This window comes from Vanacampus margaritifer, chromosome 16, assembly GCF_051991255.1.
Source record: "Vanacampus margaritifer isolate UIUO_Vmar chromosome 16, RoL_Vmar_1.0, whole genome shotgun sequence".
Classification (NCBI taxonomy): Eukaryota; Metazoa; Chordata; class Actinopteri; order Syngnathiformes; family Syngnathidae; genus Vanacampus; species Vanacampus margaritifer.
Genome location: NC_135447.1, coordinates 5,303,095 through 5,329,222, shown reverse-complemented (window position 1 = coordinate 5,329,222; position 26,128 = coordinate 5,303,095). Strand labels below are relative to the sequence as shown.

At 38.8% G+C, this 26,128-nt stretch overlaps 2 protein-coding genes and 1 long non-coding RNA gene across 8 annotated transcripts in view; 2 read left to right on the top strand and 1 right to left on the bottom strand.

Annotated features, from left to right (window-relative positions):
• The window catches only part of LOC144035819 (sodium- and chloride-dependent GABA transporter ine), a 13,072-nt gene extending 6,378 nt beyond the window's left edge, over nt 1–6,694 (top strand). For 4 of the 5 annotated variants that reach the window (XM_077545811.1, XM_077545813.1, XM_077545812.1 and 1 more), the window contains 12 exons: nt 238–372; nt 434–638; nt 1,848–1,980; nt 2,054–2,188; nt 2,330–2,433; nt 2,522–2,646; nt 2,707–2,819; nt 2,891–3,031; nt 3,103–3,202; nt 4,382–4,482; nt 4,566–4,733; nt 6,401–6,694. In XM_077545811.1, the coding sequence (XP_077401937.1) occupies nt 238–372; nt 434–638; nt 1,848–1,980; nt 2,054–2,188; nt 2,330–2,433; nt 2,522–2,646; nt 2,707–2,819; nt 2,891–3,031; nt 3,103–3,202; nt 4,382–4,482; nt 4,566–4,733; nt 6,401–6,550 (1,610 nt within the window). In that variant the 3' untranslated portion in view covers nt 6,551–6,694. The remainder of the gene's footprint in view (nt 1–237; nt 373–433; nt 639–1,847; nt 1,981–2,053; nt 2,189–2,329; nt 2,434–2,521; nt 2,647–2,706; nt 2,820–2,890; nt 3,032–3,102; nt 3,203–4,381; nt 4,483–4,565; nt 4,734–6,400) is intronic. The other variant, XM_077545814.1, reaches the window with a different exon arrangement.
• On the bottom strand, nt 6,016–26,128 carry dhrs11a (dehydrogenase/reductase 11a). 2 transcript variants are annotated; one of them, XR_013288514.1, is made up of 8 exons: nt 25,750–26,128; nt 13,284–13,493; nt 10,851–10,945; nt 9,523–9,652; nt 8,845–8,937; nt 8,686–8,751; nt 8,510–8,601; nt 6,016–6,517 (listed from the first exon to the last, which is right to left on the bottom strand). XR_013288514.1 is itself a non-coding variant. In XM_077545819.1 (7 exons), exons 1-7 carry the CDS (start codon nt 25,879–25,881, stop codon nt 8,560–8,562), a joined length of 768 nt encoding a protein of 255 aa, XP_077401945.1. In that variant the 5' UTR covers nt 25,882–26,128; the 3' UTR covers nt 6,765–8,559. The 2 variants fall into 2 exon arrangements, 1 of the variants encoding a protein (XP_077401945.1); XM_077545819.1 differs by lacking the exon at nt 6,016–6,517 and having other exon boundaries at nt 6,765–8,601.
• Nucleotides 17,385–19,731, top strand: LOC144035822 (uncharacterized). The gene is made up of 3 exons (XR_013288515.1): nt 17,385–17,413; nt 17,514–17,571; nt 19,289–19,731. It is a non-coding gene; the product is annotated as an uncharacterized LOC144035822 (long non-coding RNA).

Genomic DNA, 26,128 nt, shown 5'->3' with positions numbered 1-26,128 from the left:
TTTTAAAGTAAATTCCTAACATTCTCATGACTGCCACATTGGTTTACACGAAAAAGAACATGTTTTGTCAAGTCTGTGTGCAAATAATGTGTCAAGATCTTTGAGATATTTGGACAGAGTGGCACTGGTCTGTGTCTGTCGTTGGTGAAATGATTGTTTGTTCTTCACTTTTGTAGATTGGTATACAGGTGCAGGTGCATTTCCGTCCAGGTGTGAACTGCAATCATTTCCCTGCAGGTGCTTTTCTGGTACCATACCTTCTTATGCTGGTTGTGCTGGGGATCCCCCTGCTCCATATGGAGTTGACTGTTGGACAATACACAAAAAGAGGGCCTGTCCATGCTCTTGCTCAACTCTGCCCACTTTTTAAAGGTGTGTTTGGTTATTTATTTATATATTTATTTTTAACGGAATCCGTATTTCTTTCGCACAGGTGTCGGAATAGCATCCGTGGCCATATCCTTCATCATGTGCACGTACTACAACGTGGTCATTACTTGGGCCCTCTACTACCTGTTCAGCTCCTTCCAAGCACCGCTGCCCTGGCAGGGTTGCAACAACACGTGGAACACACCAAACTGTACCAATCATGCCAAAAATGGCAGCCACTCGTCCACCGCCAGTCAGGAGTTCTTCAAGTATGTTTTACTGGGTAGTACTTGTATGGAAAGTCGTTTGAGCCTTTTGTCAATGTAAGCTTATCACGTTAGCCATGTGAACGATATCAGTGAAAATGATAGGAGAGGTGGAAAACTCTCAAGGTAAAGGTAAAGCCATTGTAAACATTAGTCACCTCCTATTACATGCAGATGCATGCATAAACCAAATAAATACAAACTGATACTTGTGACGGCTATTGCAAAATTTTGGACCTAAAAAAACAAAAATCTAAAGAATAAATAATAAAAACTGATTTAATTAACTAAAAGGACACATTCATAACCCAAAACACATCTTAAATCATCTTTCCCCATTGAAATGAATAGAAATACCATTAATCCGTTCCCCAAAAATTGTAATGGGATTTTGACATAATTAAATACAATCTGAAGAATAAAACCGTTTTTGACACTGTAATTACTATTATTATTATTATTATTATTATTTTTTTTTTATTCAATTAAATAGACATAATGATGCTTTTTCTGGAGCCACCTGGGGCCATTACATACTGTACATACATACAATTAGTGCCTGGAAGGCATATATATATATATATATATATATTAGGGGTGTCATGTGATTACATTTTTTAATGCTAATTAATCGCATGACTTCAGTAGTTAACGGATGGTTAATCAAAATTTTTAGATCTGTTCTAAATGTACAATAAAATGTACAATAAAATATTTTTCCCCCTAGGTTTTCATACTCTTGTTAAAGGATCTTTGTGCAGCTTGTCACTTTTTTTTACTCGCGACTGCCACCTCTGGCCCAAAGCGTAACTGCAACATGTGTGCCAGGCTCGTTAATGGTGCGAGTACGTGCACGATCTTAAAGCGACAGCCACAGTTGAACTCCGCCGCCCCTCCCCCCTCCCCAGAGAAACTGTGGAGTGTGAGGGTCCACGGACTCAACTCTAAAGGGAAGATAAAAGCTGATAGGTGCAGTCAGAGTAAATCAGTCAGGGCTCTTCGTACTCATCTGGGCATTGGTGAAGCATGCATGATGTAGAAAAAGCTTTGATATTACTTTTTTAAACTGCACAATGCACCTTTAACACAAATATTTTTTTTTAATTAAAAAAAAAATTTGTTCTGTTAAAGGAACTTTGAATCAACTCAAAATTAACGCACTCATTTTGACACCCCTAATAAATGTATATTGACATGCATCTTCCTTTGAAGATATAAAATGCTGCAGCAAACAGGCGGAATCGAGGAGGCCGGAGTGGTACTGTGGGACCTTTTCCTTATTCTCATGCTGGCTTGGATCCTCATCTATCTTTGCATCTTCAAGGGGACCAAATCCACAGGCAAGGTGAGCGTCCAAGACACAGGGGTGAGGTGAATAACGACTTTTCTTTCAATACTTTCTTGTTTTTTGCGTACAGGTGGTGTACTTCACAGCGCTGCTCCCGTACGTCATCCTCATTGCACTGCTGGTCAATAACGTGCAGCTTCCTGGAGCAATAAAGGGTATAACCTTCTTTATTGTCCCAGAATGGGACATGCTGCTCTCAGTGGAGGTGAGGGAGAAAAAAAAAAATATTTTGAAGTTGTTGTTGTGTTTTATGCTTGATTTGTATTTATGTACAGCACTTTGATTTTCTATACATGTTTCTGAGGAACCAATACATTTTCAGTGCATTGTTTTTGTCCGCTTTCAGGTTTGGGTGAACGCCGCAGCCCAGATCTTCAACTCCATTGGAATAGGGTTCGGTTTCCTCATGTCCATGTCCAGTTATAACACTTTCAACAACAACATTATTAAGTAAAAGCACCCGCTCACCAACCCTTTGCATCCTCGTGTGACATTTAAACAGATACGGCGTAAATATGTTTTCTCTCTTCTCACACAGGGACACACTGACAATATCCATTGTCAATTCCCTCACCAGTATTTTGTCAGGCTTTGTCATATTCTCTGCTTTCGGGTACATGTCGCACCTGCAGGATATTCCTGTGGCCCAGTTGGCTGTGGATGGTAAGAAGCAAATTCGGCAATCGCAAAGAACTATTCACACCTTGATGACTTGTTATCTAGGTCCAGGACTCGTGTATGTCGTTTACCCACAAGCAATTGCCAGCATGCCAATACCTCAACTGTGGGCTGTGCTGTTCTTCTGCATGCTGCTTTGCCTGGGAATCGATAGCGAGGTAGCCTATACTCCAAATACACGTGAAAAACAACAGCAGTCACTCAATGCCTTCCATTTCCATTTGTCCAGTTTGCCATGGTTGAAGTGATGGTGACCAGTCTGATGGATCAGTCCAATCAGCATCTGCTGAAGTTCTTCAAGAAGAAAGAGCTGTTAGTTCTTGTGGTTTGTGGAATCGCATGTCTTCTTGGAATTTCCAATGTGACGCAGGTAAAAAGCTGTCCTTTCATGCATGTGCTAAATTCACGATTATAGTTTACGGAGTGTGAATATCTTTGCAGGCGGGGATTTATGTTTTCCAGCTGATGGATCATTACACTGCCATCGTGTCCATCATGTTCCTTGCATTCTTTGAGGTTATAGGCATTTGCTGGCTTTATGGTGAGTAGAACAGCAAATTCAATTGCATTTGCTTTGCTATCGCAATATAATAGGATATTGTGCAAAACTATTCATCTCAGTGGCTCATTTAATAAAGTCCAACTCATACATTAATTTAGACTTAATACAAAGGGTGAGATACATTTTTCTTTCTTTTTATTAAAAAAAAAAAAAAATTATGATAGTGAACAGCTAATGAAAACCCAAACTTCACCATCTCAAAACATTGCAATATGCAGTACATAAAAAATAATGCTAATTATTTTCAAACATTTACATTATATTTCTATGCAAAGTATCTGTTTAATGAATCTGTATCCGAACTCAACTCACTTTACACTAAGCATCACACACACAAAAAAGAAAAAAAGAAAGAGGTATCAAGCCTTAAATTACACCTATGTAAAACAACCACATATATTAGCCTTTCAGTCTGCTGGCTTAATGCTAATGTTAATGTTAAATAGCATCTATCTGTATCTGAACTCCTCACAAAAAAGAAGAAGTTTCAAGCAGTTTATTGGCACTCCCAGTCGAAGTTTACTGCCAAACTAAACATAAACCAGAGACTATTAAAAATGGTATTTAAAACAACCACCTACAGTATATTAGCCTTTCAGTCTGCTAGCTTAATGCTAACGTTAAATAGCATCCACAGTAGCCTATGTTGTGTTGTGGTGCCATAACCCTTTTACAAATGGATTGAACACACTCTGCTTCAACACATGTAGACAGACAAAGTAACAGCACTCAGTCATATATTCTTTATATTTTGCACACACAAAAAAAGACTAATTAATAATACACCGATGAGCAGCGAGGAGTTGAGACGTCTCAATGAACAGTATGTCTTGTTTGCTTTATACTGCCCCATGTGGCCAAGAAAGGCCCACCAGAAAGCGTAGCACAGAAGACATTCAATTGATGCATCAACAGTTCTAATAATAGTTAATTTTATTTATGTCATTACCATATGATTTCCTCACTATAACATTTTAAAAATATATTTTTTTCTTTGTGGAATGCTAGAAGATGATTTAGTTGAATTAAACATGCATCTCAAGCACCACTATATAGAAATAATATAAAAACGATATAGAAATAACTTCCACAAAATTCACATTTATCGAGATGCTCCTGTGTTTGTTCTTGTATTTAGCTGTCTATTCATATGTTTAGGTGTGAGTCGGTTATCTGACAACCTTGAAGAGATGACAGGAAAAAGGCCTAACATCTTCTTCAGACTGTGTTGGCAAATCATTGCTCCTTTTCTCATCACTGTAAGTTAGCAGATCGTACCATGTCACTCGGGAGAACGGGCCATACTCAATGAGATTCTTTTTTTCGGGGGGTGCTGGGGCAGGTTATCCTCATATTTTCCATTATCCAGTTCAAACCGGCTCGCTACGAAGTCTACGTCTTCCCTCCCTGGGCTCAAGGAATTGGCTGGGTCATTGCCTTGGCGTCCATCATTTGGATTCCGCTGGGCATCATTCACACATTGTGGGTGCTGCCTGGCTCATTTGTGCAGGTGATGTAAATGTATTTACAGCATACAGTAAAACACCCTTAGAAACCCCCGTATTTAAATATTTCATAGGCATTCATAATAGCATTTATTGCCCTTATTTTTTTAAGGTCTTTAAATACACGTTAAAATAAAAACGCATTAAAAAATATATTATGTTGAGAGCAAGAAGAGCAATGGATAAGACAGTGTACCGATCCCTGTGTTTAGCGTAAACAAATCATTATTATTATTTTTTTAAATATACATCAATAATCATGCCCAATATGTATGTTATAAAATGAACCTAAAGACATCGCTTTCTGTAGGCATAACATGCAGGATTCTCGAGGATTGAGCCATTCAATAATGTCGTTGTAATGCCGTTTGAAACACTGATCCCTGTGTTTAGCGTAAACAAATCATTATTATTATTATTATTTTTAAATATACATCAATAATCATGCCCAATATGTATCTTATAAAATGAACCTAAAGCCATCGCTTTCTGTAGGCGTAACATGCAGGATTCTCGAGGATTGAGCCATTCAATAATGTCGTTGTAATGCCGTTTGAAACACTGATCCCTGTGTTTAGAGTAAACAAATCATTATTATTATTATTTTTAAATATACATCAATAACCATGCCCAATATGTATGTTATAAAATGAACCTAAAGACATCGCTTTCTGTAGGCGTAACATGCAGGATTCTCAAGGATTGAGCCATTCAAGAATGTCGTTGTAATGCCGTTTGAAACACTGATCCCTGTGTTTAGCGTAAACAAATCATTATTATTATTATTTTTAAATATACATCAATAATCATGCCCAATATGTATCTTATAAAATGAACCTAAAGACATCGCTTTCTGTAGGCGTAACATGCAGGATTCTCGAGGATTGAGCCATTCAATAATGTCGTTGTAATGCCGTTTGAAACACTGATCCCTGTGTTTAGCGTAAACAAATCATTATTATTATTATTATTTTTAAATATACATCAATAATCATGCCCAATATGTATCTTATAAAATGAACCTAAAGCCATCGCTTTCTGTAGGCGTAACATGCAGGATTCTCGAGGATTGAGCCATTCAATAATGTCGTTGTAATGCCGTTTGAAACACTGATCCCTGTGTTTAGAGTAAACAAATCATTATTATTATTATTTTTAAATATACATCAATAACCATGCCCAATATGTATGTTATAAAATGAACCTAAAGACATCGCTTTCTGTAGGCGTAACATGCAGGATTCTCAAGGATTGAGCCATTCAAGAATGTCGTTGTAATGCCGTTTGAAACACTGATCCCTGTGTTTAGCGTAAACAAATCATTATTATTATTATTTTTAAATATACATCAATAATCATGCCCAATATGTATCTTATAAAATGAACCTAAAGACATCGCTTTCTGTAGGCGTAACATGCAGGATTCTCGAGGATTGAGCCATTCAATAATGTCGTTGTAATGCCGTTTGAAACACTTCCTGTTTTTTTTTTTCCAACATATACATTTAAACAATTGTGTATAATTGAATTTTAGGATCAAAATCCTCATCGTGGTGTTTTTTTTTTTTTTCATAAATGAATGATCATTCAAAGAGCAAATTGAACTAGCACAGTGTTGTACGCACAGAATGTAAAACATCATGTTATAACGTTTTGGTACGCTCCTCCACAGAAACTGAAGCTGTCCATCACACCATACGCCCTGAATAACAAATCCAACATGCCGTACTATGAAAGAAGAGAAAGTGATCGATACCCATCCGTGGCCGTCATCAGCACCGCCGTCGGTCTACAACACAGATTGTCAAATGAGGCCAGTTAACGAGATTTATTTGCTTTGGTCATTTTTTTTTGTTGAGCAAATTGTCATAGCACATGCAACTGCATGGATGAGTGTAAATAGTTGTACTGTACCGTATGCGATGATGATATTGTTTGAAATAATCGCAGTTCTAGAGCAGACACTTTCATGAATAGACCGTTTTATATATTGTGACGTCCCTTCCTGAATGATAAATAAACCACCGTGGACATACTCAGTGTGGGTGACTCATTTATTAGGTCAAATGCAATGTTGCTGATTACAATGATAGAAGGCTGATTGGCATCAGGTACGCAGGTCATGCTGCTCTTATGTCATGTAAAGTGTAATAAAAGCGTTCACATGTAATACGTTTTATTTACACTTTACATGAACAGAGTACAACGATTAGAGTCTTATACAGTATAGGCATTGACACTGTCTAGTTTACATACAGAATAGGCAGGCAACAGCTGTTAAGTATTTCAGAACTTTCTACTGAAATTACATATGGTATTGTGTATATATACTGTATACATAATCCCATATGCCATCTGTGAATTCTACCTTTAAATAATTAATTGGAAGTTAATTGAAAGTGCTGAACATAAATTACTATAATTTCTCGAGTATAACATTTTATTTTTTTGTTGCTGAAAATGTCATCAAAAAAAATCAATGGTGCGTACTATACATAGGTACAAGGAAAATGGAAAAAAATATATATATTCACATTGTGTAGATGGTAAACTGGTACCTAGGAAATGTGAAAACATGATATGTAAATCTAATGTTACAAAAGTGATCAAAGAAATTGTCCCCCTTGCAAAAAAAAAAAAAAAAAAAAAAAAAAAAAAAAGTTTGGCTTCAGAGTCATCACGAACGAATGTGTTAAATTGTGTTTCCTGATATACTCCGCCAACTTTCTATCACAACACGGCCTCCAATTTGTAACCTTTAAACATTTTGGAAACATACCCCTTCTTGCTGCCAGCGCAACACCAGCTGGTGAAATAACAATAACTAATTGCCTATTACAGTACACCAACAACTTGACTCATTCCGGTGCCGTTTGTGCCTGACTGCATTTCTACCGCTGCTACGACCGGTTGCGCCAACTGTGCTTTTCTGTTTTGTTTTAAAAAAAATAAGAATGCAATATCAATTAAGATAAGAATTATACTCTACTTAACCTTTTGAACAATTTGGTGGGACCTATTAAGTGCAAGGAAAATCCAGCAGTGAGAGGGCGATTTTGGGGGTGCGCATTATATTCGAGAAATTACGGTACACACACTCAATTGTTGGATTACAGTAATTGCACATGCATGCACAAAAAAAAGCTATATTTAGTATGTGTATTTGTTCATTTTTGACTTGACGTACGAAGGAGTTAAAAGCAGACAGATTTCAATTAAAAAAAATAAGTGATGTCCATATTATAGGTTAAGGTGGCAGGCCTTAGAGAATATTAAATAGTTAAATAAAGTTGAGGGGGGTGGGGGGGGGGGGCAGTACTTTCTACGGTTATTTTTCTATAACAGCAGATCTGTCTATCATCAATCAGGAGGTCAAATAATTATAACAAATAATACAAGAATTAATATAAATGAAAAATTACCATTTCATTTCAAATAGATATGTAATATGACCTAAAAAAAAAAAAAAAAAAAAAAAGGAAAAATGTGCAGTCAATAGCATAGTCTTCCTCTGAAGTTAGGGTCACATAGATGACCACATAGCACAGCATGAACTCCTGTTGTACTTTGGAGTCGGCTCAGTCGACAAACAACTGGTGGCTGCATTCAGTAGTATTTTCACTGTGGTTTTAGAGTCCACACCCTTCATTTTCTTCCATCCACCTGACCTCCCATCCCTCCTCGACTCCCTACTTCATCCACATCCAACCACTGTCGCTGATTTATTACCCCACCCAACTTCCACCCGTGCTCAGCAGAGGTCGCTAATGAGTCAACATGCCTGTCGACTTTTGGGCTCCTCCTGCAACGTCTTGCTACCAAGTTTCCCTGCTAGGACACCTGCTCAACCGGCCTCATCTGCACATCTCCAATCTGCGGGGCAAAATGATGACGCAATCAACACGTGATCCATTAAATGTGGATTATAAAACACAAAGTAAAATAAAAGGACATTACCTGGACATGAGGGGGGGCACTGAGGACAAATGTGATCGCACTTGCTATGTCTTCTGCTTTTAAACACTGCACGTTTTTGAGAGAGAGAGAGAGAGAGAGAGAGAATATGTTTAAGTATTAGTACTACAATTGCAAATATAACGGAAAGTTGTTGCTTACTTTCATACTCTCGTACACTGCAGCTGCTTTCTCCGGATCATTGTTGTGAAGACGGAAGGCAAATTCCGTCTCCACTATCCCGGGGGATATACACTACACAAAAAGGAAACGCAAAGAAGATCAAATAAGAAATGTTCGAATTTTTTTTTTTTAACTCTTTGACTGCCAGACGTTTTCAGAAAAGGGATGCCGTGGGTGCCAGCCGATTTAAGCATTTTGACTGATCTTTTGAGTGATCTTTCAAGGTCCACAGAAAAGTATGTGTTTTGACTATGGAAACACACATACTACCAAATGAAAGATTGGACTCTCATCTTTCATCAGGAAAAAAAGTTTGTTTCTACCTTATTCCGTTTTTGAGTAATCAACAATAGAAAATGGTTAGTTTCACCTCTGTTTTGAAACAAACGTCTTTTAACGTCTTTGGCACTCCTCCATAGGATTTTACTAAACGTTATTTAACATTTTTGGCAGTCAAAGAGTTTTAAGGGGCCATATGGAAACTACAAGGTTGAAAATGAATTAATGTAATGTAATGTAGTATAGTGAATATTTATATCAGTCACTACTGTTATTTGTTGATGAAATAATATTGAGCTTTTTCTATTGAAAAAAAACACACACACATAAAACTTAGCGTTGACACTTTTCACCATATGACAAAAATGACACACTCACAGTTGCTCTGATGTGGCTGTTTGCTTCCCTTAGTTCTTGCCTTATTCCCTCAGTCAGAGCCGTCACCGCATATTTGGTGGCACAGTAGAAATGCTTGTCAGCACTCGGGACCATCCGATGCCCGCACATACTGTAAACAGGAAGGAGGAGGAGGAACGTACAGTTAAAGTTGTAAATGACAACAACAATTCAATACCGCAGAATCGCAGATTTAGTGACACGTTCACGTCGCGTAGCGGCATGGTGGGCCGGTGCTTAGCAAATTTATTGCAGCTATTCAATTCAACTCAACTTTATTTATAAAGCAATTTAAAACAACCATCGCTGCATACAAAGTGCTGTACATGGAATAAAAATCAGTCATGAAGTAAAGAAAAAAACAAAACAAACAAAATAATTTAAAAAAAAAAAAAACTAAAATTGAAACAAATATTTCATAAGTAAAACAAAATAAAATTTTGAAAATGAAACATTTAATGTTTACAAAACAAACTAATAAATAATTAATGATGAAAATGTCTAGTACGGTATTATTGTACTGATTAACTGCCATTTTGCAACTGTAGTCTACTTTATTACACAATAATAATTGTGACTTTCTTTTTAAACTTCACAAATAGTTCATATATATAAAATAAATAAAACTTTACAAGAAACTAATGAAGCCTTAACGAAAATGAGCATTTTCTATAAAAAAAACATAAATAAAAAAACAAACCCGCTCTAAAAACTAACCGAATTAAAAAAAAAAAGCTAAATATAATAAAAACTAAGTATAATAATAATAATAATAATAATAACAAGCTATTGCAATTATATGGATAGCAGCACATCTGCCTTACAGTTGTAACGTCCGAGGTACGAATTTTGGACTCCGTCTGTCCTGTGCGGAATGAACGAATGTTCTCCCTGCACTCGTGTGAATTTTCTCTGGCTACTCTCACATTCCAAAAACATGCAAAGTGTAAATGTGGGTATGAGGGCTCCAGCTCACCTTTGACCCTAATACCAAATAGAAAGTGGATGACAATTGCACTTCTTTGCTACACTTTAAAATTAGATTTAAAACGGATATACAAAAGCAAGCAAAACATATCTGCTAATAGAGGCTAGCAAGGTGTTTGGTTATACAGATAATTTGGAGTCTTTAATTAACCCAACTTGTATATTTTATTTGGAATGAGGGAAGCGGGAGTACCTGGAGGAAAATAACGCAAGCGCAGAGAGAACATAACAAACTCCGCACAGGAAGGCCGAAGCCACGATTCGAACCCTTAACCTCAGAACTGCGAGGCAGAAGATGCAGCCGGATTTTTCAATATTTATACCTATTAATATTGATGATGTGACCGTCATCCACGTTCCTCTCCTTCATTGATTTGTAAGCCTCTCGGGTGCAGATGGACAAGGCTAGGACATTCACCTACAGAGCATGAACAGAACTTCATTTAAAATAGTGGGTAAGAAATATACACCAAATGAAATGGAGGAGGAAATATAATTTATGGAATTTTACTGTGTTAAATGATATGTCTTGAGACACATCCTAATCAATAATCAACCAACCAGACAATGGAGACAATTGAGTTGCCCTGAACAATTATTTATCTAAGGAAGACATTTTGGATCATTGTCCATCCAACCACTCAGAAACTAGAATAATTGAAAATTGCCATTAATTTCATGCAATTTTAAGGAAAAATGCTGTATTGGCATACATGGGTTTTTCTTTAAAATGATCTGCCTTTGTTTTTTTTTAGGGAAATTTGATGTATCAAAAGTACTAGTGGCGCAAATGTCAACTAGTGCACAGTTTTGCTTCACAAGGAACAAGATTGCTCTACTAGTGTATCCTTCTATCAATGGATGGAACAGTAATGGAAGGCAGTAGTGGAGAAAAAAAATGCTCACTCATAAGACTGTCGCCCTGCTATTGAGCACTTCCATATGCTTTCAAATTTGCCGGAACAGTTTGGAGAAGGCCCTTTGTTCTCTCGTGGCCCAATACTTTTGTCATTGCATTGTGTTTAACAGGGCTATTTTACGGCAGGGGGGAAAACAGGTTGACTTTTTTTTTGCACACACGTAGTATTGCAATGGTGGCATTTTTCTTCTGTTAGTGCACCATCTAGTGGCCGGATGGCGGATGTTATTTGTCTGCTTAAAAATAAACGCTCACTGACTAAATGGGTTTTTATTCAAGACAATATACCACATTGAGCTTCCCCCAAACCGTTACCCATAGATTATTGTTGAATCTGAGAAGTGACTTTTAAGACACTATTGCATGTGTAATGTAGCTATAATGATGTATGTGTAAACTAAATGGTAGTGTTTGTTTACTTTCAGTGGTAATCGCTAGCGCACTAATGCTAATAGGCATTGCTAACCGTTTAGCATAGGCTAATTTTGTTGGTGTTTAACTCATTCACTGCCATTGACAGCTATAGACGTCAAAAATTCATTTGACTATTTCTATTAGTTTAACATTTTTTTTTCAATTTTGTTAACAAGAGTATGAAAACCTAGAAATTATTATTTTTTGTACATTTAGAACAGATATAAAATTTGTGATTAATCGTGAGTTAATTAGTGAAGTCTTGCGATTAATTACGATTACAAATTTTAATCGCCTGATGCTGTTTTTTTCTGCTTTTTATAAATTTTATTTTCATTTAAAAAAAAATATTTTTGTATTTTTTTTTAAAGAAAAGATTATTAAAAATTAGGGGCGTCAGGCGATTAGAATTTTTTTATCGTAATTAATTGCATGACTTCACTAGTTAACTCACGAGTAATCACAAATATTATATCTGTTCTAATACAATAAAAAATAAGTTTTTCATACTCTTGTTAACAAAAGTGGGAAAAAAATGTTAAACTAATAGAAATAGTAGTAGAAAAGGAATTTTTGACGTCTATAGCCGTCAATAGCAGTGAATGAATTACTAATGTATATGTAATGAAGATAATAAATTATATCCACTCAATTCAATTTATGTCCAACTTTAGTGGATTAAAAAAATTTGAAAAAATTGAAAAAGTTTTGGGAATTTCTCGATGGAAAAATCGATAGGATAATTGGTTTAAAAAAGATTAGATAGTGACAGCACTAATACATTTTCATTTTATCTGCCTACTGTATGCCTGCTTTCCATGTTGGCCCATCACAAATTGCTCTTTGCGTCCTTCTTGTCTGCCTGAGCTGCTCCTATAAAGACACTGATGGGACGGAAGGTTAAATTCCACAGTGAAGCAAGATTGGGCAAGGTGACCAAATCGGGTCATTGTGCAGATTAAACACAGCCTAAAAATAATACACTGGCGCTACACGGTCATTTGGGCTGCCATGACGACAGATGGACGAGAGTTACGAATGCTGGACCCTGGAAACTTTAGAGCACGGGGTCCTTCGTGGTCAAGAGCTCAGTGAGCCCAAATGGTTTGGTCTAACAAAAGAAATAGAGCCGGCTTTCATTAGTGGGCCTCTGCTGTGCCAGGGCTACTCCTCAGAGCCAACGAAGCATTTGCTGCCCACCCCTCAAAGAAAATGCTTTAATTCTTCAACTCTAAATGTAAAAATTGAGCTCACATTGGACACGTTTTACTACTTCCTGTTTCTGCGCTCAAATGGCACAACCACTGCAATCAATCATGTAAACAAGCATCCATATTCAAAATGTCTTCAGAATTTCCCTCCATCTTGTTTTAGCGTAACCATTAATGGGTTTGTGTGTAAGTTTACGGTGCGGATCACCCACGTCGATCATATTCCTCCAGCCCTCTGTTTTCCCACTCAGCAGGGGCTCGTTGTGGGCCAGCCCGGCATTGTTGATGCACACGTCCACGCCCTTGTGGAGCGTCTTGATGGCTGAAAACATGGAGAGGATCTCCTCCTCGTTGGACAGGTCACACTTGTACGGTATCAGCGTGCCGCTGTATCCCGCGCTCTGGCATTCTGCTGCCAGCTTCTAAAAAAAACACAAATCAAAAGTACATGTTGCAGGTCTCAGGTTCAAATTGCAATTCAAGCAAAAGTGGATGCGATAAAGCAACGTTGGTGCGGTGCCACGCTTGGGAAGCTGCATGAGCAGGCAACGATCCAACCAGGTCAGCTGTCCGTCCAGCACGGTGGGATTTGAAACACGCTGTCACGGACCCCCAGCCTGCCAGGCACAGCTGCACCAATCACCTGATCTCTGGCTGCTGGTGCCAGTCAGACAGGAGGTGGCGCAGGCGGGACTGGCGAGAGACTGAGAGGAGGTGCAACTACATAGTAACCAAACCAGGTTAGCATGTAGCTTCCTGAAAAACACTTAGCATTTGTCAGGCACCCACTAGACTCTTGCTTTGATCAACCATGAGGACTTTGAAATAATTAGAATGGGGTAGTGGCATGGTGAACAGTTTAGAGTTTGTCATGATCTCCCTATGCTTGCGTGGGTTTTCTTCCTGTACTCCAGCTTTCATATGCGCTAAGGCTAAGCTAATGATGCTGATGAGGACAAGTGCTATAGAAAATGAATGGATAGATTTATAACTCTTTGACTGCCAAAAACGTTAAATAACGTTTAGTAAAATCCTAGGGAGGAGTGCCAAAGACGTTAAAAGACGTTTGTTTCAAAACAGAGGTGAAACTAACCATTTTCTATTGTTGATTACTGAAAAACGGAATAAGGTAGAAAAAACTTTTTTTTTCTGATGAAAGATGAGAGTCCAATCTTTCATTTGGTAGTATGTGTGTTTCCATAGTCCAAACACATAATTTTCTGTGGACCTTGAAAGATCAGTCAAAATGCTTTAAATCGGCTGGCACCCACGGCATCCCTTTTCTGAAAACGTCTGGCAGTCAAAGAGTTAATGGCATGACAGAATCTCTTTGGTGGTCCGGACTGATTGTGGTTCTTTAAGCTTGTTACCAAACCTTATGACTATAAAAGATTTAAAAAAAAATAAAATAAAAATAAATCGGTAATTTCTTAGTTTTTTTGTATTATATTACAAAAACAAAATTAGTCAAGTTTACATTTTTTGTTTGCCATTGAAAATAGGATCCACATATTAAGCAGGGGTTTACCATAATCCCTAACTAAAGCAAGATTTAAATTTGAATACCGTTGCATATTTATGCTATTCCTCAATCCAATGCACATACTGTCACATTGCTTACAGCAGGGCTATTGAGACCACACACATTTACAGATGAGTTGCAGAATCTAGATTTTTTTTTTTTTAAAGGAATTAGGCTCTATTCTTATCTTTTAGAAAGGGTAGTGCATTTTTGTTAATGTTTTAAACACAATGGGATGAGTCAATTGTTGAGTAATATTTAACTCACCATTCATGTTTTTTGGTCTGCAATGAAATAATTGATCGTTTAATAAAATATTGAAAACTTGATTAGATACTACCAATTAAATGGCATGCATAATTATTTTTTTACATGAATGTTTGCTTATGACAAAACAAACTGGACATTGTACTTGATTATGATCCAGTTCCAACATTCTCCATCTTAACATCCCGTGGAAATGTACCATAAAACATTCCAGAAATTTTCCACTGCTTTGCACCCCCGTTCGTCTCTGACATCCAAAAGAGAATCCGTGGATTGAGATTTAGATCTCTTGTTCGGCCAGTAATGTTTTATTGTACTGATTTTAACCTGCCTTGTAGAACTTTAGGTCAAAGCTCATTGGTTCATGTGGACATTACTAACCGGCTTTATATGGTGACATCCCTAAGCACACCATAAAAAAAGTCCGCCACTAGATAGATGGATAATTGATTTTTTTCTACCATATAGATAATTGAACCCCTCATCCCACACTTGAGTGTGCAGATTTCCTTGCTGTCTCTAAGCTGTTTAGCCTGGATTATCCAGAGAGGAGGCATTAGCCGAACAGATCTGTGAAAACGCCAAAACACTTGACAACACTCTTGATTCAGCTGTAGAGAGTGAGACCTTTGTCACTTTTGCCCCTGTAGGAAGTGGACCCCCTAAAGTGATGTTGTGCTCAAGAAGGCCAAAAACAAGTAAGCAGACCATAAGAGAGAGAGAGAGAAGAGAAGGCCAGGCCAGACATTTGCGAGCGAGAGAATTAAATTATGTTAGTAGGGTTAAAGTAGGCACTCAGCAGAGGGGCAACCCGGCCGTCTTTGATCCTGCTCCAACTGCAGGAAGTCTCAGGCTGTGAATCTCTGTGTGTATGCGCGACTTTGGGGGCACCAGCTGTATAACCACGGCCGGGATTGGCTCTCAGGCTGGCCACGCCTACTGCGATGGCACTGGAGCATGCTGTCCTACGGATAAGAAAGCAGCCCTGAAAATACACACACAGACCGACGTTCACCCCCTTTTTTATTATTATTATTTATGATTAGCAGAAAGCCTACGGTGTAAATCTCAGGCTCGGGGAAGAGTTTAATGTTTGCCATCACAAGCTTTCAATCATCCATCCATTTTCTATGTTGCTAATCCAACTTTCAACTCCTCATTTCTTTGCATCTGCGTCACTTCAGCACACTGTGACAACGGTGGACAGTTTTTCGGGTGCGTTATGCCAAATTTTAAATGCAATGTTATGCAGGCTGAGTTCAATCAAACAAAACGTGGCTTTATGCAGTTGATGATTGATTGGCTGATTGATTTTCTGTAACTTGGTAATATTTTTGTTTGTCACTATCGGTGGTACCTAACACGCAACACCCTCTTCGAAATATGGCAGCATTTTTGTCAGCGGTGCATGCAATGTTATCGTTATTTAATAAAGTGCAAGTCAACCTTAAACATTTCTTGACAATAATATGTTATATGTGGCCTCACTAGTCTAAACATGACATTCTGATTAATACATTTGTGGAATATGAGTTATGCAGCAAAATCTAGCCGTTTTTTTATCCATCCCAAGGGGCGGCCATTTTGCCACATGCTGTCAACTGAAGATGACATCACAGTTGCTCAGGGCTCTGGCTACAACCAATCACACTGCTCACCTGTTTTCTGAAGCTGAGCTGTGATTGGTCGTTACCTGAGCAACTGTGATGTCATTTTCACCCAACAGCAGGTGGCAAAATGGCCGCCTTCTGATATTGATAAAAACTGCTGGATTTTGATGCTTAACTCATATTCCACCAACACCCATTAGCCAAAATACCGTATTTAGACTAGTGGGGCTGTGGGGTTGACTTCCCCTTTAATCCAAAATATTAATCCAAACTGTGATGACATTTATTTTATATATCATGTAATTTTTGCATGGGAAACATGTGGTTTAGATTTCTCTTTGTACCACAATTAACTTTGATAGCTTGGTTTTATTTATGTAGACGGAACCTTGCCAGTAAAAAATGTGCAGAGCTGTTGACTACTACTGACAGAGAAATTTGATCAATTAATAAGAGAAATATTGTGTTAAAAGGGGCGTCAATGGCATAAATGAATTAAAAAAAACACGCACACACACACACACATTTAGAGGAAGTGGAAAGAACATTAGCAGAGATCTAAGTGTATAGAGGAAGACACATTTAAAGTGGTGAGTAAGATCGATATTGAGAGGCAGTGTCTGAACACAGAGTGGAGAGATTACATTTGTCTCTAACAGACCCAGTAGAGCTCCCGTCCCTTGATAACAGAGGGGGCTAAATACAGAGTTAATACCCCATTTTCCTGGAAAATGTCTGGGAGCAGAAGACCTACTAAATATTATAAATAATGACAAGCTGGTCAGTTCATAGACCTCAGACACACAAAACTAATTTTGCATGTCATAAAGGATTTTCATCATCATTAAAGCGGGTCATTAATGTGCTTGAAACGGTGCAAGAAATGACTGTAAAAAAAAAAAAAAAAAACAGAGCTCAGATCTCAACTGACTTTGGACAACAGGTACATTCCACACACTGGACTGGTTGCCAGCCAATCTCAGGGTACATATAGACAAGTAACCAGTCACACTCAACCTAACATGTATGTTTAAAAAATGTAGGAGGAATGTGCTCCGACTCTTCACAGGAAGGCCGATTGAAACCCCGAACTTCAGAAATGTGAGGCAGACATCACACAACCACCAGGCCACTAGTTCTGCCTTACCTAAAGCTAACAAAAAAAAATAATATATATATTTTTTGAACTCTTTGACTGCCAGACGTTTTCAGAAAAGGGATGCCGTGGGTGCCAGCCGATTTAAGCATTTTGACTGATCTTTCAAGGTCCACAGAAAATTATGTGTTTGGACTATGGAAACACACATACCTACCAAATGAAAGATTGGACTCTCATCTTTTATCAGAAAAAAAAGTTTGTTTCTACCTTATTCCGTTTTTCAGTAATCAACAATAGAAAATGGTTAGTTTCACCTCTGTTTTGAAACAAACGTATTTTAACGTCTTTGGCAATCCTCCCTAGGATTTTACTAAACGTTATTTAACGTTTTTGGCAGTCAAAGAGTTAAACATATCGTAATGCGGTTAAAGAGCAGTTGTAGACTGTTGGCTTTACAGCGGTGTGGATAGTTAAGTGATTATCATTCGCTGCAAGTAAAAGGTCTAAAGGTTGAAGGAGATTGCTTTATGGCACTTTGCTTGGCATAGTCTAATCAAGATGGGAAGATAAGCGGCTAAATTACTCCCCTATGTGGCTAAGTGTTCTCAAGAGCTCATGGTAGTCTGGGCAAGGGACAACATGAACTTTTTTAGAACATCTCGAAGCCTCACTTTAAAAGGCATTCACAGAATATGAAGTAATACCGAGTAGAGGCGTTTACACCCGATATCAAGTTTGGGCGGCAGCGGCGGCACATATTACAAGGCGGCGAATGGACGATACACGGAGTTCAGGGCTATTCTGTGAGCTGCAGCTCAATGAAGAACAGTTTTATTTTAACTACGTCGCGGTACGGCATCTGGCTTGCGCCTGAATTGAAAAATTCTCAATTTGGGCGCATCAGGAGTGCGCCACCAACATCCACGCCCTTGCACCGTAAAACAGCACTTAAGGGTTGGTCGAAGGCGTGCTGTGCTGTGCTAAGTGCAGTGTGAAAGGGAGTGCATACGGCTGAACCTGAGAGATAGGGGAGGTAGGTGTGTTATAACAGACAGGTGCGACCATTGAGGTAAGGTTGTATTACCCCAAACAAAGTCATAATAATCAGGGAGGCGAAGCAGAATGGAAGATTTGTGTCAGCAGTCGGGTCAACTATGAGAGCCTTTATTCGTACGTTCACACGGCAATCATGTGACAAAAAAGCCTCTTTTGTTTGTAGTCGAGACATGCTGAGGCTTGAAGTCCACCCTGTTGAGCCTGCATGCATCACATGCCTCATCCATCTCAGGTGGTTGGGATATTTCTGCGATTTTTGTTGTCAGTCTGTTCAAGATAGATAGAAGTACTTTTGTCATTTTTTTTGTGGAAATACTTGCTCATTTAGACCTTTTTAATGTATATCATGGTCTTAAATGTACTCCCCCATAGAGTTACGCATGTTACGGATCATGAGAGGGCTGGATCCCAGGTGGCTCGGGGTGAAAGGCGGACTCCGCCCTGAACACGGCGATTTTTATTGAGGCATTGAGTGGCAACTGATTCTCATACCAGTTGCGCTAAAAAACACAAATTCATAAAGTGCCTTCTTAAGATATGATTTGTGGGCTTGACTGCCAGCACAATGCCTGACAGTAGTCTTCTCCAACATTCGGCATGTGTGATACCTTAGAGCAGAGAGCTTAAGTAGTTTGTAATGTACTAGTGGCTCTTCCTTCCCAGATCAAGAACGTATCGTTACTTCATGGGAGCTCAACTCTAACTGGATCCCACAGAGCTCAACCCTCTGGTCACCTTGCAGAGTGCATGTTTACAGATAAACAAAATTCTCAAACCTTTGTTCTCTGCTGCCAATGCGCACGCATTGGCCACAACATAGGTACACAAATGTAATGGGTCGTGATAAAAGAGGCGTATAATTGTGCCATTGCAAAAATAATACTTTGATTGACGTTCTCTGGAAGTTTTGGATATTTTGGCCTTTTCACAAGAAAAATGTTAAACGGCTCCAAGTTTGTTTCGTGCAGTTCTACATCACTACAAACTACAATAGTAAGCATTTTGTTGTCAGTGTCACTGAAAGTGATCCAAAATGACTTCTGCTATTGCCCAAATGATCAGTGGTGGTTTATCTGCTTGTTAGTTAGTAGGATTAAATAATTTACACCGACATCCATGAAACTATGTGGATGCGTAAAACATGTACAGACTAGCGACTCATTTTTGGGGAACAGTAGCAAAAATGTCGACAGAGGGATCCAATGCCTCTCATTGTCATTTGTTCACAAAGGGACCATTCCCCCCCCCCCCTGCCCAAGAATGCAAATGGTACAGTCCTGTCCTTTTAATCCTAATGTATTAAGTCATTCTCCATTAAGCAGCTTGCTTGTAAACATACAAACAAAAACAAAGATTTGGTGTGCCAAATCCATTTTACCATTTTTAATGCTGATCTTTTTACTTAATTTTTTACAACCCTCTATTGTCAGTTTGCACCCAGTTTGAAAAGGGTACGATTGTCTTAAGATATCAGTTTGTCAATAGTGGTTTTGCATTGGGTCCAAATAAAACAGATTGTGGTCAAAAAGATGCTATTACGGCACATTGCATTGGTTTTGAGATTATTTTCCATTTTTGTGTGGACCAGCAACTGCCCATACATGCAGTAGTGATACTAAAGATAGCGATGGGATGGAACATGCAGGCAAAAACAATCTGCACTTTTTTTCCCACCTTGGTAGAGGTCTTAACTTTGTAAAGACAATATTATATTGCATATGTCATAAGTACAGGAGTACCAAATGCTGCGGTTGGACGAGTGAAGTTCATGCATGTTCCCTCAAATCAGGGCGTCCCCTCATGCAAGCGAACGCAGAGTCCACACCAAGACAGGACAGGAATTGTCCCACCTATTGCAGCAGGGGCCCGTCCGGGGAGTGTCAAGGCCAGTAAACCTTAAACCTTGAAAAGTGATAAGCACAAAGAGGACAGCACAGCGGTGGTACAAGAAAGGGGGGCAACTCATAGGGGTCACCGGGCTGTCTAGCCTGATTTGACTGTTGAGCCCATCAGATTACGGTGAACAACTGATGAAAGACACTACCGACAAATGATGATCCTTTTGACGCGACTAGATAATACAGGAAGGGCAATAATAGGATTTGAAGTGGAAACATACAGATTGTGGCTTTATACAATCTTTTTTTTTTATTTTTTATAACAACTGCCAAAAAAGTAGTTAATAATAAGTATTAGGGCTGAGAATCTTTGAATGTCTCACGATTCGATTCTGATTTTTGGGGCCTGCGATTCGATTCAGAATGGATTTAGCACGATTTTTGATTCAAAATGATTTGATTGACAATGATTTTTGCTTCAATCTATAGATGTGCAAGGATTTGTAATGATCTACTGTCTCGCTAATCCTAATTAGCGTGCTACTCGCGGCACTTTCGTCACTCTCTTTCTATTCTGTTTTCTCTTTACTGTAAACTGCAGCTAGACGGAGTCCAGGAAAAAGTTCCCCACGGGGAAAATAAAAGTATATCGTATCGTATATCGTATCGTACTCAAAAGAACGGCTCCACGCTGGAAAAAAAAAAAGACTTTGATTGGAGTAACTTGATCGTGACTTTTTCCTTCTACTCTCTAATGTGGCTACAACTTAACAGTGTATTAGACCTCGTGGAACCACGCTGTCCCCCAGTGGCCAAACCGGGTACAACATGAACAGCGCTCCAAATAAAGGCACACACAGACAAAGGCAAGACAGTATAAAATAATTTAAACAAAATCGATTTTGGGACATTTAAAATCGATTCTGAATCGTACTAAATGAGAATCTATTTTTTTTTTGGCACACCCCTAATAAGTATACTATATTTGTTTCTCTGCCAGTATTTGGTCGAATATACACTACTGTACACTATTTAAATTGGTTTAAAAATTGAAACAAGATACTGTACTTTATTTACGATTGTGTGGGACACTAAAGTTTTATCAAACATGGAACTTCCCCACGTCCTGGCCGATCAGTAAAATATGGCGAGTCAATAATAAGCATAAAAAGAAGAGCGGTACGTATTCCTCCAGCCAGTTGAAATTAAAATGTCACTTCAGTTAAAGAGTACTAAAAAAGCAGAGGTGATTTTGCAGTGCTTTAATTCAATCAATTGGGCTACTTGAAAAGCTCAGAGAAAGCACTGTAAGCACAGACTAGAATTGTCTTTCAGCAAAGTACTGTACAACCCTCTTCCACTGGTTTCAAAAGAGTTCATGTGAAAGTGTATTGCTGCTACTTGGATGCAGCCCCATCGCCCCATTCCTGCAGAAAGCCCATGGTGACCACACGTCTCACTCCCCCCCGCCCCCCGCCCACTCGAAAACGTCTTACAAATAGTACAACCATACAGCCGCTAGACTAAACTTTTCTTTCCGAGTTTGCACCAAATTACATAAATGCAACCAAAATTTGCATCTACATTCAGCATGGTTCCATCTGCTCCCTTCTAATAATGTAAGAACAAGAAATGTCTTTATTTGTACTCGTGAAAGAAATACACACCAAAAGGAAGTCAAGAACAATTGCCCAGTGACAGACATTTGCATCCCCCACTTGCACTGGCACAGCTACAGCCCAGTTTACATAGCAGGGAGAGTACAATACTGGCTTTGTCTCTCATCTCACATAGGCAACATTTCAAGAACAAAGCTGCCATCAAATGGAAGAGACGGCAACTGATCATTCATTCCAACCAGCTATTGACCGCTATTGCATCATACTTACTTCTTTAGTCTGACTCTTTCCTAACCCATAATTAATAGAGGACAATTATGGATGCTATGGCTGCAATGTAGCCAACACTAGAATAATGGCTGTTATTTTCAGAAAGCAAGAGGAAATATTTCCAATTTGAAATGCGGTGACCTTGTTTGAGGGTTACACAAGTACACGATGACAGAAGCAATGACAGAATGCGGCAGTTAACTATTGACAGGAGAGGACATGTGACTAGTGTAAGAATGGCGGTAAGTAGTCGATTGCGCAAGTCACACTCGCTGTAAGCATGTACGGGCTTGTGCAAATGTTAAGGTGGGAGACATGTTTGTTTGTCAACAAAACAACTTGACAAGACTGAAAGACTTAAGCATTTACTTTTTATGATTGAGAATGCAGGCAGAAAAAAACTTGCACACGTCTGTAGTGGGGGATACAATCCAGACCCACAGGTGATATAGTGAGACCATACAAAATTGTTTTCTTTAGTTTTTTTTTGTTTTTTTTACCTCTCCCAAACACTTCAACAATTAAATGTATTAAAATGTGTTTTTATAAAGTATGCACCTCTGGAGCCACATGTGGCTTTTTGGTCCCTCTCCTGTGGATCTTAAAAAAAAAAAAAATGAAGAAATATATATTTTTAAATAGTTATTTCTTTTTAGATAAAATATTTGCTAAATTAATTATAGATTTACATTTTTTTTAAATGAATAAATAATCAAAAAATGTCAGCGTCCAAATTTTTAAGTTGTCAGAAAGAGATGAAAGATAGATAATAATAAAAAGTTTTTAAAATTACCCTAAAATGTTCCTGAAATTGCCCCCAAAAAAGTGAATTTAATAATTATAATAATAAAAAAATAGGCAGAAAAGAAAATGTTCAAAAACTAGCCATAAAATTAAAAAACGAAAGAAAGGCAGAAAATTACCATAAAATATCTTTGGAATTGCCCAGAAATTTCATTTTAAGAAAAAAAAAGAAACTATAAAATGCCTAAAAACAAAAGAAGAAATCCTGAAAATTACCATAAAATGTGCGCAAAAATGTCAGAAAATTTATAGCAAAGAGGCCAGGATAAAAATGTCAAAAAAATAGCCATAAAATGTCACCAAAAAAAAGGAAGAAGAGAGGCAGAAAATTACCATAATATATCCAGAAAATACTTTAAAAAACAAAAAAAAAGTATAAAAAATGAAGTCTGAAAAATTGCCCACCCCCGAAAAAAAATCCAAAGTTAAGGTAGGGTAAGGTAAGGTAGAGAAAAAATGTCATATTTTTGTATTGTGGTGCAGGCCTAATTAGCGCTTGCGGCCCTCAGTACATTCAACTAACACGAAGACGGCACCAGACACATTTTTGCTCATTTAATTGTCCTAAATGGGCCTTGACAGGAAAGGTTGCTGACCCTTGGCGTCACTCGCTCACTGCCAAAGGACTGGACCCTATTGCAGGGTTTCCCCCAATGCTTCATAAGCCTGGCAGGCCGCCAGGCTTTTCTTTTCTTTTGTAAAATTAAAGCCCCCCCCCCCCCCCCCAAATGTTTTTAATGACATACCTAACCTTACTTACGTTACCATAATTGGTCAGGTGAAATACAACAGTTGCTAACAATCGTAGATGAGCAAACTACAACTTTAAAAACAGCAAATGCACATCAAAGGGTGCCGGCTTGTGTAGTTGACCTGTAACGCGCCACTGATAGCACTAAGACAGTGTGAGACAGAGGGAGGCTTAATTATTGGCTGACAAGATAAGAAAGGTGCAGTGCCTTATGGCCTAGTGGGGGTGTGCAAGAATGTCTGTGAGATGAAACAAAACACTATTATTAACAGAATAAATGCCTACCCTAAACAAAAGAATTGACCAAATCACCCGAGTATATTATTCTGATAATCAAAGAGAGATTGGCCTCAGAAATGTCACATTCTTTTGATCCACAGTATTACTTGTAAATGTTGGGAATAAAAAAATCTTTAGGGACAAAACAACCAAGCACTTTTTGGTAACTGCCAATTTCTCAACATGTATGCAAGCAGTTGTGATGTTTTCTAAATTGTGAGCAGCCTAAAGCCGTACTATACAGAAGGGGCTTTATGAAAAAAAAAAAAAAAAAAGAATAAGCAGAGCTGCAGTTTAGGGAGCGATTATCATTAGCATCATTTATTTTCAGTCTCCGTGTGGAAGGTTGAACATCTGCTCTTAAGAGTCTCCATAAGTCACAAAAAAAAACAAAAACACCAGAAAAAGTCGCTCGATTTATTGCTCTTCCAAATCAGACCAGTGGGCTAAATCTGGCCCCCCAGGCTTTCAGTTTGGCACATATGATTTAGAGCAGTGGTTCTCAACCGCGGTCCTCGAGTACCCCTATCCAGCCTGTTTTCCATGTCTCCCACAAGCAACACAGGTGTTTCAAATGATCAGCTAATCAGCAAGCTCTGCATGAAGCCTGATAATGATCCTCAGCTGTGTTGGCTTGGGAGACATGGAAAACAGGCTGGATAGGGGTACTCGAGGACTGGGGCTGAGAACCAGTGATTTAGAGCCTTAAACCTAACATAGAAACCTAACATGCAAACGTCACACACAGGAAGGCTTAGACCAAGATTTGAACCTCAGAACTGTAAGTCGGACATGGGAAACACTTGTCCACTGTGCCTTCCATGAATAATACGCCTCCTAAGACGTGTTTTATCAGAGCAGTCCAACAACTCCCCCTGCTCATATCTGCCGAGCATCCCCCCCCCCCCCCCCTGACACCACATCACACAGTGTGGAGAAGCAATTTGACACTACCTGAAGACACGATCGATTGTTTTAACACTTGGTACTGGAACAGTTAGCAGACATCTCTTGTTCTGAAGGATCACAGAAAAGTGTACACCAATTGCCTGCCAGCCCTATTTAAGGTCACTGCTCAGCTACCCGCACCCCTGCCCAGTGACCTCACTGAAGAAGGTCGCCCAAAAGATCTCACAAAGACTTGAACACATTAGCAGTGTGGTGCCAAATGCCACTTATTGAGGGTGGGTGCTACCTCGCACTAAAAGTAAACGCATAAAGGATCTTACTGTCTCATTTACTGTAGGTAAACTAACGATAAATAGATAGATAGATAAATAGATAGGCAATATAAGAAATTACGATAATATTAAATTGTATTTTTAAAATGTTTCATTTGTTGAAAATGCCGCATAAAATGCCAGTGGACGTTACTCCCCTCCCCATACACGAATTTTCGCCCATATCCAGTCACTAAACGTTAGCTGAAGTTGCCAAGCTAATGTTAGCAAGCGGTTTAGGTGCGCTAGCTTGTTAGACACAGTCCTGCATTACACTTAGCTAGTCCTATGGGGCAATTGGCGTGTTGTTTAATAGCTGATGATGCCGATATTACTGAAATACCTCGATTTTGTCGACGTTTCTGGCACAGCCGACCACCCTCATGCCTTGTTGGACGAGTGCCCGGGCCACAGCCGCTCCAATGCCCACCGAAGCTCCGGTCACCAGGGCCACTCTGCCTTTCCACCGCTCCATCGTCAACAACGTAGCCCTCGCCGGCACGGGACACGAACCGTCGGATTTTCGCTCTGCCTGGCACTGATAGATACTATGGCGTATATTGGTGTAATGTAAAACGCCTTCAATTTCTAGGATGCTTCAAGCTCCTGTCTCAGAGTACGCAGCATCCAAAAGCAGAGTAGCACTGGTGCGTAAAGGCAGATCCATGCGCTCCTCTGGATGACATGCGCCCTGATGGTGTTAAATGTTTGCTTCACGTCAC

Bases quoted from the DNA above. Each gene is read 5' to 3' on its own strand.
- dhrs11a (XM_077545819.1), bottom strand. From the start codon at position 25,881: ATGGAGCGGTGGAAAGGCAGAGTGGCCCTGGTGACCGGAGCTTCGGTG. The intron at 9,653-10,850 runs GTATAAATATTG...TCCTGTTTACAG, and splicing joins CACATCATCAATATTAATAG to TATGTGCGGGCATCGGATGG. The intron at 8,938-9,522 runs GTGAGTGTGTCA...CTTTTTGTGTAG, and splicing joins ACAGCCACATCAGAGCAACT to TGTATATCCCCCGGGATAGT.